Source organism: Solanum verrucosum, unplaced genomic scaffold (genome assembly GCF_900185275.1).
Source record: "Solanum verrucosum unplaced genomic scaffold, falcon-dt-bn FXZP01000060.1, whole genome shotgun sequence".
Classification (NCBI taxonomy): Eukaryota; Viridiplantae; Streptophyta; class Magnoliopsida; order Solanales; family Solanaceae; genus Solanum; species Solanum verrucosum.
The window spans coordinates 8004450-8019390 of record NW_026020129.1 but is presented as its reverse complement, the minus strand read 5'-3'; the positions used below and the strand labels follow the sequence as shown (position 1 = coordinate 8019390).

The 14941-nt window shown below is 26.9% G+C and overlaps 1 protein-coding gene across 1 annotated transcript in view; it reads right to left on the bottom strand.

Moving 5' to 3' along the window:
- Nucleotides 1-4543: 4543 nt before the first annotated feature.
- LOC125826482 (MYB-like transcription factor ODO1) overlaps nucleotides 4544-14941 on the bottom strand; it is a 45144-nt gene continuing 34746 nt past the window's right edge. The window contains exons 2-3 of the mRNA XM_049505828.1: nucleotides 6238-6501; nucleotides 4544-5188 (exon numbers count right to left, since the gene is read on the bottom strand). Coding sequence (XP_049361785.1) covers nucleotides 4612-5188; nucleotides 6238-6500 — 840 coding nt within the window. The 5' untranslated portion in view covers nucleotide 6501 and the 3' untranslated portion in view covers nucleotides 4544-4611. The remainder of the gene's footprint in view (nucleotides 5189-6237; nucleotides 6502-14941) is intronic.

The window sequence follows — 14941 nt, the reverse complement described above, 5'->3', positions numbered from 1 at the left end:
TAATTTTCTGACAATTTTGGTTATATTTTTCTTTAAAATAATTATTGCCTCGATTTTTATTTTTATTTTTAACATTTATTTTTAATTTTAAAAGATTGGAAATTTTATGTTAAAAATTTAAATAATAGAAAAAATGATTTATTTAACTTTTATCATCATCAATACTACTTATTTATTTGACGTTTTTTCTTAATCTTCATCTCATCATTAATGTTATTTATATAATTTTCTTAAATCACTTATTTTTTCTTTTTTAACTCTTTTATATTTTACTCTTATATAGAAATGAGAGTTTGGAGGACCAACATTGCACTAAAGAGTTGGACTAAAAGCTATAGAAATTGTACATTGAGGCCCACCAAAAAGATGAACTAAAGTAACTTCATCTACTTCTACTTTTTCTACACATATTTTTCTTTAATAAAATAATTATTGCCTCCATTTTTATTTTTATTTTTAACATTTATTTTTAATTTTAAAAGATTGAAAATTTTTTGTTAAAAATTTAAATAATAGAAAAAATGATTTATTTAACTTTTATCATCATCAATACTACTAATTTATTTGACGTTTTTTCTTAATCTTCATCTCATCATTAATGTTATTTATATAACATTAATGTTTGCAATACCATAATAATTAAGGAGAGAGTAATATATTATTTTAATAGCCTAATTCGGACTTTTAATCTACTACTCAATTAAAAAGAAAATGCATTTAATAACATTAAAAAGTTATTAGTTTAATATTTTTTCTCATTGTACTAATTCAATTCAATCAAACTTAATTTTAAAGATAAAATAACAACTTCATTTTAATTGTTATCAATATATTTTAAAAAATTATCGTGAAAAGGCTTTTCTTGCACCTTATTTTAATTTTCATATACTATTATTATTTTTTGTCATTTTTCAATGATTTTTTATTTTGATTTTAAATTTAATGTTTATTCTTAAAACTCTGATGGTACAATTAAGGTGGAGTAGAATATAATAAATGATGATTCTTCTACTAAATAAGAAGATATAACGAAATTGAAGGGTGAAGTTTTTTTTATTTTTTAAATGGATAGGAAATTCTATTAAGGTATCATTACGTCATTATTCAATATATTTTTAATATAAATTTCATTTGTTGATGCATTTGTTTAGTACTCCCTCTGTCCCTAATTACTTATTCACTTTTCCTTTTATAGTTGTCTCTAATTACTTGCCCATTTTGACAAATCAAGAGAGAACATTTTTTTTACCTATTATACCCTCAATTAAATGACTAATTACTTTGAAAATTGCAGAACTTTTCATCTACTTCATAATTAATAGGGGTAAAATGATAAACTCACTATGTCATTAATTGATTTCTTAATAAATGTGTCAATTTAAAAGTGGACAAGTAATTAGGGACAAAGGGAGTATTACAGTGTTATTTGACATTATGAGATATTTCTTAGACATTTAAGGAGAATGGTAGACCGAAATATATATTATATATTAAAGGATGAACTTCATGCAATGGAAGAATTTGTTATTAGCAAATATATTTTAACTTATTTGATAAAAAATATATTCTTCCTCATTTAATAGATATAAAATTTGTGAAGCTTTATTTTTTTTCACAATCTTCATATTATTAAAACAAATAATAATATTACGATTAAACAACAGAGTAAATATAAAATTAATCAAAAATATTTAATTTAAATGATCGCGCGAAGTGCGGCCAAGTTCTCTAATTTAAAACAAAAAAGTAAAATTTAAATGGGTCTACTATAGAATTCCTAGAAATCCAACTTCAAAAATTATGTAAAAAATGGAAAATAAAAAGTGAAATAAATTTAATTGAGAGTTATCCTTCGTCTGTCTCATTTTATGTGAGACTTTTTATTTCTCAAGAATCAAATAGTTTAAGTTTGACCATAAATTTGCGTATGATATCTTCAAATTTTTTTTAAAATTTGGAGAAATTAGATAAATAGTAATCTTAGCTTCTAAGAAATGTGACATCATCATTTACATATCCAACTTTTATATATATAAAAGAGTTAAAAAAGAAAAAATAAGTGATTTAAGAAAAGTATATAAATAACATTAATGATGAGATGAAGATTAAGAAAAAACGTCATATAAATTAGTAGTATTGATGATGATAAAAGTTAAATAAATCATTTTTTCTATTATTTTTAAAATTAAAAATAAATGTTAAAAATAAAAATAAAAATGGAGGCAATAATTATTTTATTAAAAAAAATATGTGTAGAAAAAGTAGAAGTAGATGAAGTTACTTTAGTTCATCTTTTTGGTGGGCCTCAATGTACAATTTCTATAGTTTTTAGTCCAACTCTTTAGTGCAATGTTGGTCCTCCAAACTCCCATTTCTAAATAAGAGTAAAATATAAAAGAGTTAAAAAAGAAAAAATAAGTGATTTAAGAAAATTATATAAATAACATTAATGATAAGATGAAGATTAAGAAAAAACGTCAAATAAATTAGTAGTATTGATGATGATAAAAGTTAAATAAATCATTTTTTCTATTATTTAAATTTTTAACATAAAATTTCCAATCTTTTAAAATTAAAAATAAATGTTAAAAATAAAAATAAAAATCGAGGCAATAATTATTTTAAAGAAAAATACCAAAATTGTCAGAAAATTAATTCTTCATGTGGGTTGTTGTATATGTAGAAAGACACGTGTACAATTAATGAGGCACAATTAATTTTATAGTACAATTTGAAATGTTTTGTGTACAACTTGGTAGTGTCGTGTTCGTGCTTTAAAGTGTCAACTCTAATAAGGAGCAAAATGAGTAATAATAATAATTCTAATAAGGAGTAATGAGTAATAATAATAATTGCAATGTTAGTCCTTGTAATAGTCCTTGTAATTGTCATTTATAAAAGTTAATGTACAATTCTTTTTGCACGTTGTACAACTAATTTAATGCAGTCAAAAGTTATTGTACAAAATTGTATGCATGTTGTATAAAAGTATTAATGCAGTGTTAGTCCTTCTAAGTCTCACTTCTAAATAAGAGTAATAAATATATAAAGAACTAAATGTGATACAAATCCATAAATATATATAATAATAATCTTCATGTTATGATAATGGTCACTAGTTAATTAGGTTCCACAACTAGCTAGCAAGAGTAGCATCAAGGAAATGTGAACATCATATTTAGACATAATTAACTTTATCAGTCTATTCTAGCTAGTGCCTAAGTTTAATAGGTCCATCGTGCATCATATTTTTTTTTTCTTCATAACATCCTACATTCAACTGCCGACAAATATATTATTGAGGAATTAACTTATCTAATACATATAGTTCGATCAAACCTATTTATCAATATGATCGAAACATATAAAGTTTATTCACTAATTCTGTTTATTATATGTATGGTGTATATATTATACTTAAATATACAAATTTCATATATTTGTGTATATGTTCACTAATTTGTACGTGGTGTGTTCCTCTATTATGTCCTATTTTCAGAAAATAAAATCGTGACGAACTCTAAAGCTACTCAATTAATTTAAATTAACAGCAAATAGTTGTTCAAAGTATACTTTTAAACTCCCGGTAAGAAAGAATATTTACGAATGTTTCGCTAAATTTATAAGCAGGTTGAGTTAGTTTATATATATCTTTTGACTTATCTACGTTATTTGTTAAATAGTAGAAGTGATTATAAGTCAAAATCAGTTAAAAGTCATGAATATATGATTATTTTGCAGCTTATTATAAGCATTTTTTGTTTGACCAATCTTTTATTATTTTATTTCCAATATCTTTTGCAATCTCCTAATATACTTTTCCTAATACATAAACTCCTAATTATCTTTCTATTCTATCACCATCGTGCGTTCTTTTTAGACAAAAATATTTATATATTTTTATAAATAACTTTAAGGACTTTTCATCCATTTAAACAGAAAAAAAAAATGTTTATCAACGTAGCTTACTAAACACACCAACTATTTACTATCAATTTCAACATTTTTATAATTACTTATTTCATAAAATAAGTTTCACCATCTAAAAGTATTTTTCAATACTAGACACTACTTGTCAAAACCCAAAAGAAAGAAAGAGAAGTGGGGAAATGGAGAAATTATAAAGAAGATACACAAAAAGTAAAAGTGTCATTATAATTTATAATCTCCACATAATAATATACAAAAGATAATTTCTTATAATATACATATATGAATCCCTCCAATAATTTGCCTCATGAAGTCCCCATCCTTGGCATAGGGGAATAGCACTAATATCACTACAATATAATATATTGACACAAAAACTATATATTATTATTATTTTACTTGGACTTTTTATTTTTCTGACATGATTGGTTCATTTGACTGGTTGGTTGGTAGGTTGTCCAAAATTAAACCACTAAATTAGAAGTAAGGCTTCACCTTGGATTCTTCGAGAATTCTCTAAGTACAAGTACTAATAAAATGTGTACAATACAAACAAAATATAACACATGATACCTTTGTAAACATGCATGTAATTTGAGAAAAAACACTAGTGTAATTGTGAAAAATACTAAATTTAATTTTCTTTGGTTATAATGTCCCATTCATGACTAATTTTGATAATCATTTTTTGTTCTCCATGTCATACTTAGTGTTAAAGACCTCCAATTCAACATCATTGTTGAAGCAATTATCAAAACCAAAGTCATGGATCCCAAAGTCTTGACAATCCAATAGCCAATTGAAACTTTCGTCGTCCCACGATGATGTCATGTGGTTGTTGCTGTTGTTATCGAAACTTTTTATTGGAAGTTCCCAAGATGAATCGATAAGAGGAGGAGTATCGTCAGATTCGAGTAGGCTGTTCAGGAGTGGATCGTTTTCGTTAAACGTGTCAAGAACAAGCTTTGATTCATTACAAGAGTTTTCAGACGAAGAAGCAGAAGAAGATGAGGTAGATGAATTTTCTAATTCTGAAGAAATGGCTGCTGCAGTAACGCTTGTACTCTCCGGTACAACCACTACCAGCTGATGATCATTATTTTTATTTTGATCAGCTGGATTTTCTGCTTTGTTGAGTGGTTCATGTGTGACAGGATCAATCCCCATTTTGAGAAGCTTTTTCTTGATATGTGTGTTCCAGTGATTTTTTATCTCATTATCAGTCCTTCCTGGTAATCTTGCAGCAATCTTGGACCATCTAATCAAAATAAATTAACAATATGATCAACAACGTACTTAGTGTTGTATTACAAAGTAGAGTTTAGAAAGAGAAAAATGTACGCAGATCTTAGCATTTACAAAATAAATTAATCCCATTCAATTATTGTTACAAAAAAGTTTGTGCATAGAATGGAGACAACAAATTAAAGCAAAGATAAAGGAAAAGAATTAAGTATTATTTTTAAGTCCACTTCAAGAAGACATGAAATAGATTTGATAAGATAAATAAACACTTCTTTTTGAAGCCAGAATATTTAATATTTTAGCTAGTACATTACTTGATAATGAAGGATTAATCATGAATGATTAAAGTAAATAAATAAATAAAAAGTGATGAAGAGGCTTCATTTCACCAAAATGAATATTCAGGGATAGAAATATAGAATTCTTTAATCAGAAATCATGGCATAAGATAGGTTGTTAATTTACTTTATTCCACAAAAAGTCATGCACTTCAAAAAGAAAACTAGTAAAGCTTTTGAAATAGTAGCATTTATTTCAAGTTCAATCATAACTCCAAGAAAAGAAACTTTTCCTTTTTTGCCTTTCTTTCTGACTCTATGGCATAAAAATGTGTGTATATATAAAAGAACATGTAACCCAAGAGAGTCGAGACAAAAAGATAAAAAGCCCAAAAATACACCACTAAATCTCAGAAATATGATTGTCAAATTAACTAATGTTCAACAGGTTTAGACATTATATTAAAAAATTTAAATTTTTTTATATTTATAAACTACGTAAAAAAATACTATATGTTATAATAGTTAACAATTCATAATATTTAGAAAATAAAACAAAATTATGATCAAGAAAAATATCCTTTGACTATCTATTAATAGTAACTAAGAAAAACACATTAATTAAAATGGAGGGAGTAATTTGTGTTAGCCACTAGACATATGTATAACTATAGATCGTGGTGAAAGTTAATTTGTCTTCAAGTAAGAAAATATGACATCCTTTCAGGAATGGAACCAAACATGACAATACGTAACGATACATAAACTGAGATAGAAAAAATACCTATTCCCGAGACGAGCATGGAGATCAATGACCAATTTCTCCTCGGCTTCACTAAGAAGTCCTCTTTTCAAGTCTGGTCGAAGATAATTAGTCCATCTTAAACGACAACTCTTACCACAACGCCTAAGACCAGCAAGTTTAGGAACAGCACGCCAACAACATTGTCCATTTGTAAGAATAAAATTGATGAGTTTTTTGTCTTCCTCAGCTGTCCATGGACCTTTTTTCACTCCAAGTTTGTCACAACAAGGTTGTCTTCCCATCCTTATTATTATTACTAAACACAAGTTACACACAAAAAAAAAAGTGTTTGCTAAAAATTTGCACTTCTACCCACCTTTATATATATGATGATGATTATATCCACCAACTTCAACTTTTCTTGTAAACTTTTTTAGACATATATATTTCATTTTTATGAAAGTGTTATGGGGTATATATATAGTGAGAGGGAATGTAAGATTCCATGACCCACTATGGCTTGTGACAACTACTCATGAACTACAATTCCTTTTATGGTGTTATCAACTCCACCTAAGAGAGTATGATAGTGAATGATAGATGACCCAAACATCAAGCTAAAATTTTCAAGAATTCCCATCCTTATTTTCTTTTTTTAATCTGGTATCTGATATTCACTGACTCGACGATTTAAACTCGTGTCACATATATATTCACTGACTCGACTGATTTAGTTAAACTCGTGTTACATTTATGATATTCGATACTTGCTGACTTGACTGGTTCAGACGCGTGTTACATATATGATATTTGACATTCACTGACTCAACTAGTTCAGACTCGTGTCATATTTGGTATTTGATATTTATTGACTTGACTGATTTAGATTTGTGTCACATATCTAAGGAAATGTTCTATATCAATATTTCTTTATCTAAAAATCACAGAAGGATTTTATTCGTCCTACCATAACTCGTGATGATATTTATCTTTTTTTTACCTTCTTGCCCCCACAATCTTAAAGATTTGTACTTTTCTTTTTCTTGTTTTTTTTTCTTCCCATTTTCATACACTATCTTCACTGCAATTGCACGCTTACGTTACCATGTTGTCATCAATACGTTTAAGGGACCTTTCAAAACATGGGAAGTAATCTCATAATATGTTTAGTTGTTTACCATCAAATCTTTAATTGTCGGATTAATTACTCCAATCGTCTGATTAGTTTATCTTAATTAATCCAATCGTCTGATTAGTTTACTTTTGATGAGTTTGTCAAATAGCAAAAATATAAGAAATTTGTCATCGTCTTATTTAAAATCTTAAATCAGAGGTCTTGAATTTGAATTATATCTTATCACCGTGGGGTGTGTGTGGACCGTGGGGCAGGTTTCAAAAGGTTTTCATGGCTTAGAATAAGAGAGAGCGTGTTGAGATATAATATAATTACAATATAATAACTTTTTTTGTGATCGGCCTATTTTCTTCACCCGCTTGCCCATATATATGCTTCGAATCACAATTTAATGAATTTTCCTGATTACAACAATAAATATGCACATTAACAAAGAGTGTTAGCAAATCTTTATTGGCATTAGTTAATTGTCAATTGATCCAATGTCGCTAACTTGCTATAGACTTTAGTGACATTTACAAAGAGTGCTAAAATTTAATTGTCACTAGTAATTGCATCTAAAAAAATATATTTAGCCACAATTAAGCTATTATCGTTAATTAATGATAACTAAAAATCAATTTTAACGTAGTGTTAAGCTTATGTTATGTGAAGTAAGGACAGTTTTTGCCCAATTAGATAAAGTCACTGGCATAATTGATCCAAACTATTAACGAAGGACATAAATTTTGAATAATACTTGGACTTTTTCTTTATCATAAAATTACACAAGAAAATTGTCGCTATAGGCTGTGTAAAACTGTATCCCACTTTCTTGCCAGTGCATCATTTTCATTCTTTTAATCTTGTTCAATGAACAATAATACCGTTCTCCTAATTTATTGTTAGCCAAAAGAATTTATGATAAAGTACTCTTGGGATATGCCGATAATTTTTCAATATCTTATAATTAAAGAAAAGAATAATGTTTAACTTTGTATAGTTACTTGCAAGATATTAGAGTGTAACAATTTACAAAACAAACATGAAATCCTTCATTTTTTTCAGTAACTAATAAGGCAGATAGAATCCCTTGCAGACGACTTAAATACCCGATAGAATATTATAAGTGGCAGAATGATCTACTCAGATTCAACCCTTTATCGCTTTGTTTCTAAAAAAAAAAAAAATACTAATATGAGAAAGCTTTAATTTATTAGTCATTAAAAAGGGAATTCGTCGTAAAAAAAATAAATCCATAGCTAACATGATTTTGGTGCTAATATTCATAGTTAAATAGAATTAATTAACGATGGATTTTTATTATTTAGCAACATAAGTTATCTTTTATTCAAGGCAAGAAACGTTTTTTTTTTGTTTCATGTATTTAGCTTTCGTTATTCTTCCTTTTGGTCTAAGTTCTATAGTTATATATGTTTATTGTTGGGTTTTATTTGCCCTGAATTTCTTATCATAAATAGGTTTTTCTTTTAGGAAAAAGTTTTGGATTGGCTAGTCCTTTTCTTGTAGAAAAAGATTTAGGACTCTATAAATAGAGGTTTGTTCCTTCTAACTTAATCAGCATTCACAATGTAGTCTTAAGGGCTTTGAGAGTTTTGGTTAGGGGGGAATTTGTGGGTCACAAGCTTGATACGTTATCACTTGTGTGAACCTCCCATGTATTCCGAGTGAATTGGTTGAAGTTATTTCTCTCTATATTTTGTACTCTCATGTTTATATAGTGGATTGCTCATCTCCTTTGTGGACGTAGGTCGATTGACTGAACCACGTTAAATCTTTGTGTCTTCTAATATATTTCTCGTTTGTCTTCTTACTCGTGGTCTTTCGAAGTTTGCTTTGCTAGCTTCTGCATTACACCTAATTATTTTCGATCCTAACATTTATTTCACATTTTTTTAACTTAACATGATAAGGCATATTGCGTACTAGGAAGTTATTTTAGTCATACAAAGATGGTGGAATGTCAATATCTTGTCCCCCCCCCCCCCCCCCCCCCCCAGATATGATTTTGTGGTTTGAACACAACTTTGAAGTTATTTTCAAGTATTTTAGGAGAAAATTAAACAATCGTCAACATAGTTGGAAGTCCTCCACTCATAAATAGAGGTTTGAAGTTCGGATTTTGTGAATTAAAGAAAATCATTTCAATTTAATTACTACTATATTAAGAGTTGTTGTTGAGAGAAAGGACTAATTAAGGGTAGTCCGATAAACTAATTAAGCCTTCGCTATGCACGAGCCTGTTTAAGGAAAAGTCGAAATTACATTGAATTTATACCGTATAAAACTTATCTTATATTTTGCGAGGGTACTATTCTCTACAATTTAGCGAAAGATAGTATATTAAGATAGTAAACTAAGTCTCGTGTTATTATTTTGTCATCTCCATACTCATCTCGTCAAATCATTGACTGTGATAATGGGCTAAGATAGCTCAAATATACACTTACATGATGCAATATCATGTGCCAAGCCTTCATAGCTTTCCCAAAAAGCCTTGCACCATCAAAATCTAGTATTTCTACCCCTTATTTATGATTTTCCAATTATTAATATAAAATTTTATTCGCACGTCCATCCTTACAAGCCATACGTTAATCAAGTCATATGTTGAATCACCACGAAACAAGTACAAATTAAACTTGTCAATACATCAAATAATTTTCGTGTATATATTGTAATCCTAGCTAGCTATAAACATGACACATGGTTAAAAATGAATATTGGGGAACATGACCAATATAGGATACGTACCTATAATTTTAATCAAATAAATAAATAGCCATAACCACATGCAGATCTTGAGGTGTCCTAATAAGAAGATTGACACCACTAAAATTGCTAAATGCTTCACACAAAAACATTAATTTATGTCTTAAAGAAACAATTAAACCAAAGAGTAATGATCAATTACTAATATATTTTGACAGGCAATGATATTGTTAGTCTCAAATTAATCTTGGTTCCCTAATAGAGATCAGTTCTAGATTATTCCATTGCAATTATTGATTAATCTAATTAATTGGATTGAAAATTAATTAATTAAACAGAAAGTTATTTGGTTTAAGAGATCTTATCCATCATCCATTCTGTTGTTATATTATATTAATACTATAGTAAATATTTTTGGCTACTAGTACGTGTCGTAAAAGAGAGATTGCTTGAACAAAGGTTTATTCTCTTCATTTTGTATTGTGTAACATATAATTGTCAATTAGGCACAAATAATGTACTATTCCATATTGATTACGCTCTTCATTTCAATTTATTTATCCTGTTTAATTTTGAGTTGACACAGAGTTTCAAAAAGTAAAGAAGATTTTTAAATTTTATAGTCTTAAATAAAAGATATGTCAAATATACTAAAATGTCATTTAATCTTGTGTTATTAATTAACATATTATGTGAAAATTTGAAATTAGAGGCTTGTTAAAAGGAAAGAAATATTTATTTTAAAACACTCTAAAAAGAAAAATATGATAAACAAATTGAAACGGAGAGTATATGTGATATTACATTACAACAAAAGAGACATTTATATTAGTAACAATATATTTTTCATTTAGTGTTGTCACAAAAATATTTAGCGATGATTGAATTAGTATAATTACATTTAGAGTCACTAAAATCTTTAATTAACTAATATATATATATATATAATGCAGATTATAAATACTCATATTTATTATATATTATGCTTAATTTTTTTTTAATTCAGCTGCAGTACTACAGGAGGACAGGTAAAAGCCCAAAATTTTGGTGTTTGACTTTCAGCTCTTAACTAAGGTGACAAATGTTTCAAAGTTGACGTACGTACGTTATTTCTTCAACTCATTTCTTAATCTTGATTTATATACATATCCTCTGGCTACTAGCAAAATTAGGTGGTTTCAGAATTTGAATTTGATGGATTTAATCTTTAAATTTATTAAAATTAGTATTCGAAAAGACGAATACGAGATGATTTCAGAATTTGAATTTGACGGATTCAATCTTTAAATTTATTATTACTCTTTTCGTTTCAACTTGTTTGATCTTTTTTCATTTTTGCATGAAGTTTAAGAAAATAAAGAAGATTTTTAAATTTTATGATCTTAAATGAAAAATACGTCAGATATATCAAAATGTCTTTTAATTTTATGATCTTAAATATGTTATATAAAAAATTAAAATTAAAAAATTACTGAAAAGGTTTTTCTAAAACATCGAACAAATTGAAACGGAAAGAGGCTCTCAGATCCACAAGATTATTGTGAGGCTAATTAGAGCACAGATGGCCTAAGAAGAGCTCTTCTTGAAAATTAAACAATCCCAATTCCCAGAAACACATGGTAGATGACTTATAAGATTAGCTACCAATTTTATTATTTGCTACAATTTTTGTATATCGTTAATACTCTGTGTCCCTAATTACTTGTCCACTTTTGAATTGACACATCTATTAAAAAAATAATTATTAATATAGTGAGTTTACCATTTTACCCTATTAATTATGAAGTGGATGAATTAAAAACTTAAGATTTTCAAGAAGTTCTACCTTTTTCAAAGTAATTATTGAGGGTATAATAGGTAAAAAAAAAGTTTATCCTTTCTTGATTTGTCAAAATGGACAAATAATTAGGGACAATTAAAAAAGAAAAAATGGACAAATAATTAAGGACAGAAGGAGTAACTAATTTCTTAATAATATGCATGCATCTGGTATATATAGTTTTGCATGTATACTTTTCCCCTCAAGGAAGATTAACTAGATTCCTCTATTCCAATTTATATAACATATTTCGTTTTTCGAGAGTCAAAAAGGTTAAGTTTGATCGAAAATTTGCTTATGAAATCTTTAAATTTTTTAAAATGAATTGTTATATATTTGTAAACTAGGTAAAAAATATTATAAGTCACAATAATTAATAATTCAAAATATTTAAAAGATATATGAAAATTTTACGATCAAAGATAAATTTGTTTGAATTTCAAAATTTTAAAATATATAACATTAATTGATATAGATAGAGTAATAGTTATGTCATTCTTGTATTGTATATTTATGTATTATATATTATATGAACGTGATCATCAAATGCACCTACTAATATCATGCAATCTTACAACCAAAATAGAATTAAATATATTGTGTTAAAAATCAAACACTTGTAAGTATCTCACAAATTCCCACTTATCAAGATGGACTTATCTAGCTCTTTCCACGTATACGTTGGAGATTTTGGAAATTGGATATTGATAATGAGCACAAAGGTGAACCATTAAGCAAAAATAAATAAATTTTGAATTTGCACTTAGGAGTGAAAAAATAAACTAATGACCCAATAATTTGGAAACAACTAGAGGTGGAAAATGATTATGTACTTGAGTCAAACCTAATGGATCCAAAGTGGGTCAAATTCAGGGGAGGATCTATAGTATCAGGTGCAGATTTTCCAAAATTCAGTAATTGGGGTGGATCTATAGTATCAGGGGTAGGTTTTCAAAAATTCAGTAATTTTTGTGTAAATTAACACTGTATTTATATTAAGAAATCTATTAAATATATATAAAAATATTAATGGGATCAAGTTATTTTTTAGTAATGTAATGAGTCATTACTTGTTTAAACCTTTTCCACTTTTTGCTCCAATATTGTCATGAGATATTTTCATGTTGGAGAAGAAAAAGAAACTGCATAAAAGTGGAATTGCTTAAAAAAATTGGAACTTTCTACTTCTTATGATTTCTAGTTATAAGTGCTGTCATTACTGTAAAAGTTTGTGAGTTCATCATCTAGCACAATGAAAATAGTCCAAACAATTGTAGTGTCTCTTCCTATATGTCACTTAAAAGAGTGTCAAATAGGGGATGCGGATTGAGCTAAATTTGAGAATATTAAAATGGATTGAATTAATAAATGAGTGCAACATTGATTCACTTAAATGTTATTTGGGCTGAACTGGATTGAGTTAAAATAAGCTAAAAACTGAATCATAACTTAACTCGTCCAATGCTTAATATATTTTGAATTTAAAATTTTCTTTTATAATTTGTTTAAGTATCTAATAAAACTCGTTCTCTTATCCTATGACTACTATAAAAATATGTCAAATACAAAAAATATTTTACAAATATTTAAATTAAATTTATCATGATCAATTTAGACCGCATATCACCCAATTTTTCTCATTTTTAAAGCACTAATTTAACATATGAAACTTATATTTAAAGTGAAAGTTAAGATCATGATTAGTGTTGTTTAATTCATCTGAACATCACAACTAAATCAAGTTTCATTGTTAATTACTTTATAATCTCCTCTAATCCAAGAAATGTACATGCAACATTCACTACTACAAGAAAATAGAGATACGACGACACTATATAAATGTCGTATTAAGCTATTTAAATGTCGTAAATTCATTTTCCGACATTTAGTTTACATTTACTTTAAATGTCAGAAATTTGAGCGTCGTAAATTATTCGACACTTAAGAAAATATCGGTAATTATTAAGCGATATTTAGTTACGACATATACAAAAATGTCGATAATAAATGAACGACATTTATTTATGACATGCACAAAAAATGCCGAGAATAAATTAGCATTTATTTACACCATATACCAAAAATGTCACTCAATTTCCAAACATTTAGGTTAATGACATATAAAAAATATCAATTAAGTTTTTTGACATTTAGATTAATTTTGGTAAAAAAGTTTTTCTGACATTTATAAATGTCACGTTAAAATTTTGTAAAATTTCAATTAGCGTTGATTTCAAATTTATTAAAATATTAATCTATTCAATTGTTTACATAACACAAATATTCATATTCAATTTGTATATATCATAAATGCCAAACTTTACAAACATGGAATATATGTGATGTAAACACATTTTAAATCTAAACTAAAGAAAAAAGTAATAATATTACAAGTACTTTGAACAAATTAAGTAATAAATTAAACAATTTGTTATGTGTAAAATAAAATTCAAATCTATCCAGCTTAAATATAAAAGAAGAACAATTCCAACATCTATCTAAATTAAAATTACTCTAACGAATTAATTCCTTAGCTTGTTGAATAATTTCCGCAACAAAACTTTATGGAATCATCTCTTCACAAGCCAAGCATTTGTTGTAAATAATAGATCTCACTTTCTACAAAAATCCTGCACAAAAAGTTCACATTAACAGAATAAGAACTATATAATATAATAAAGAAACAGAGTGTCTAATGATTTGTTTAAAATTTATATAACTTTTTTTTGGCCAACTACCAATCTTTTTTATTATGTTAACCTGGAAAAAAATATAATTATTAGATTGTTAGCCGAAAAATTTATATAGTTCAAAAGTCGTAATACATAAATACATATAAAAACATTAAAACTTTGATTCAGAAAAAATTAAAACCAAAAATTCAAAAAGCATAATGAAAAAGAAACTAGAAATCTTTTTCCTTTCTTTTCATTGTTTTATGTAAGGATCAAGAACAATAATGAGTTCATCACATAAAAATGAAAGGAAAGAAAGAAGATTTATAGTTTAAAACTATTTTCTCATTCGGAAGTTAATGGGGAAATGGGAGAGGAGTATTGCGGCTTCTGTGGAAAATA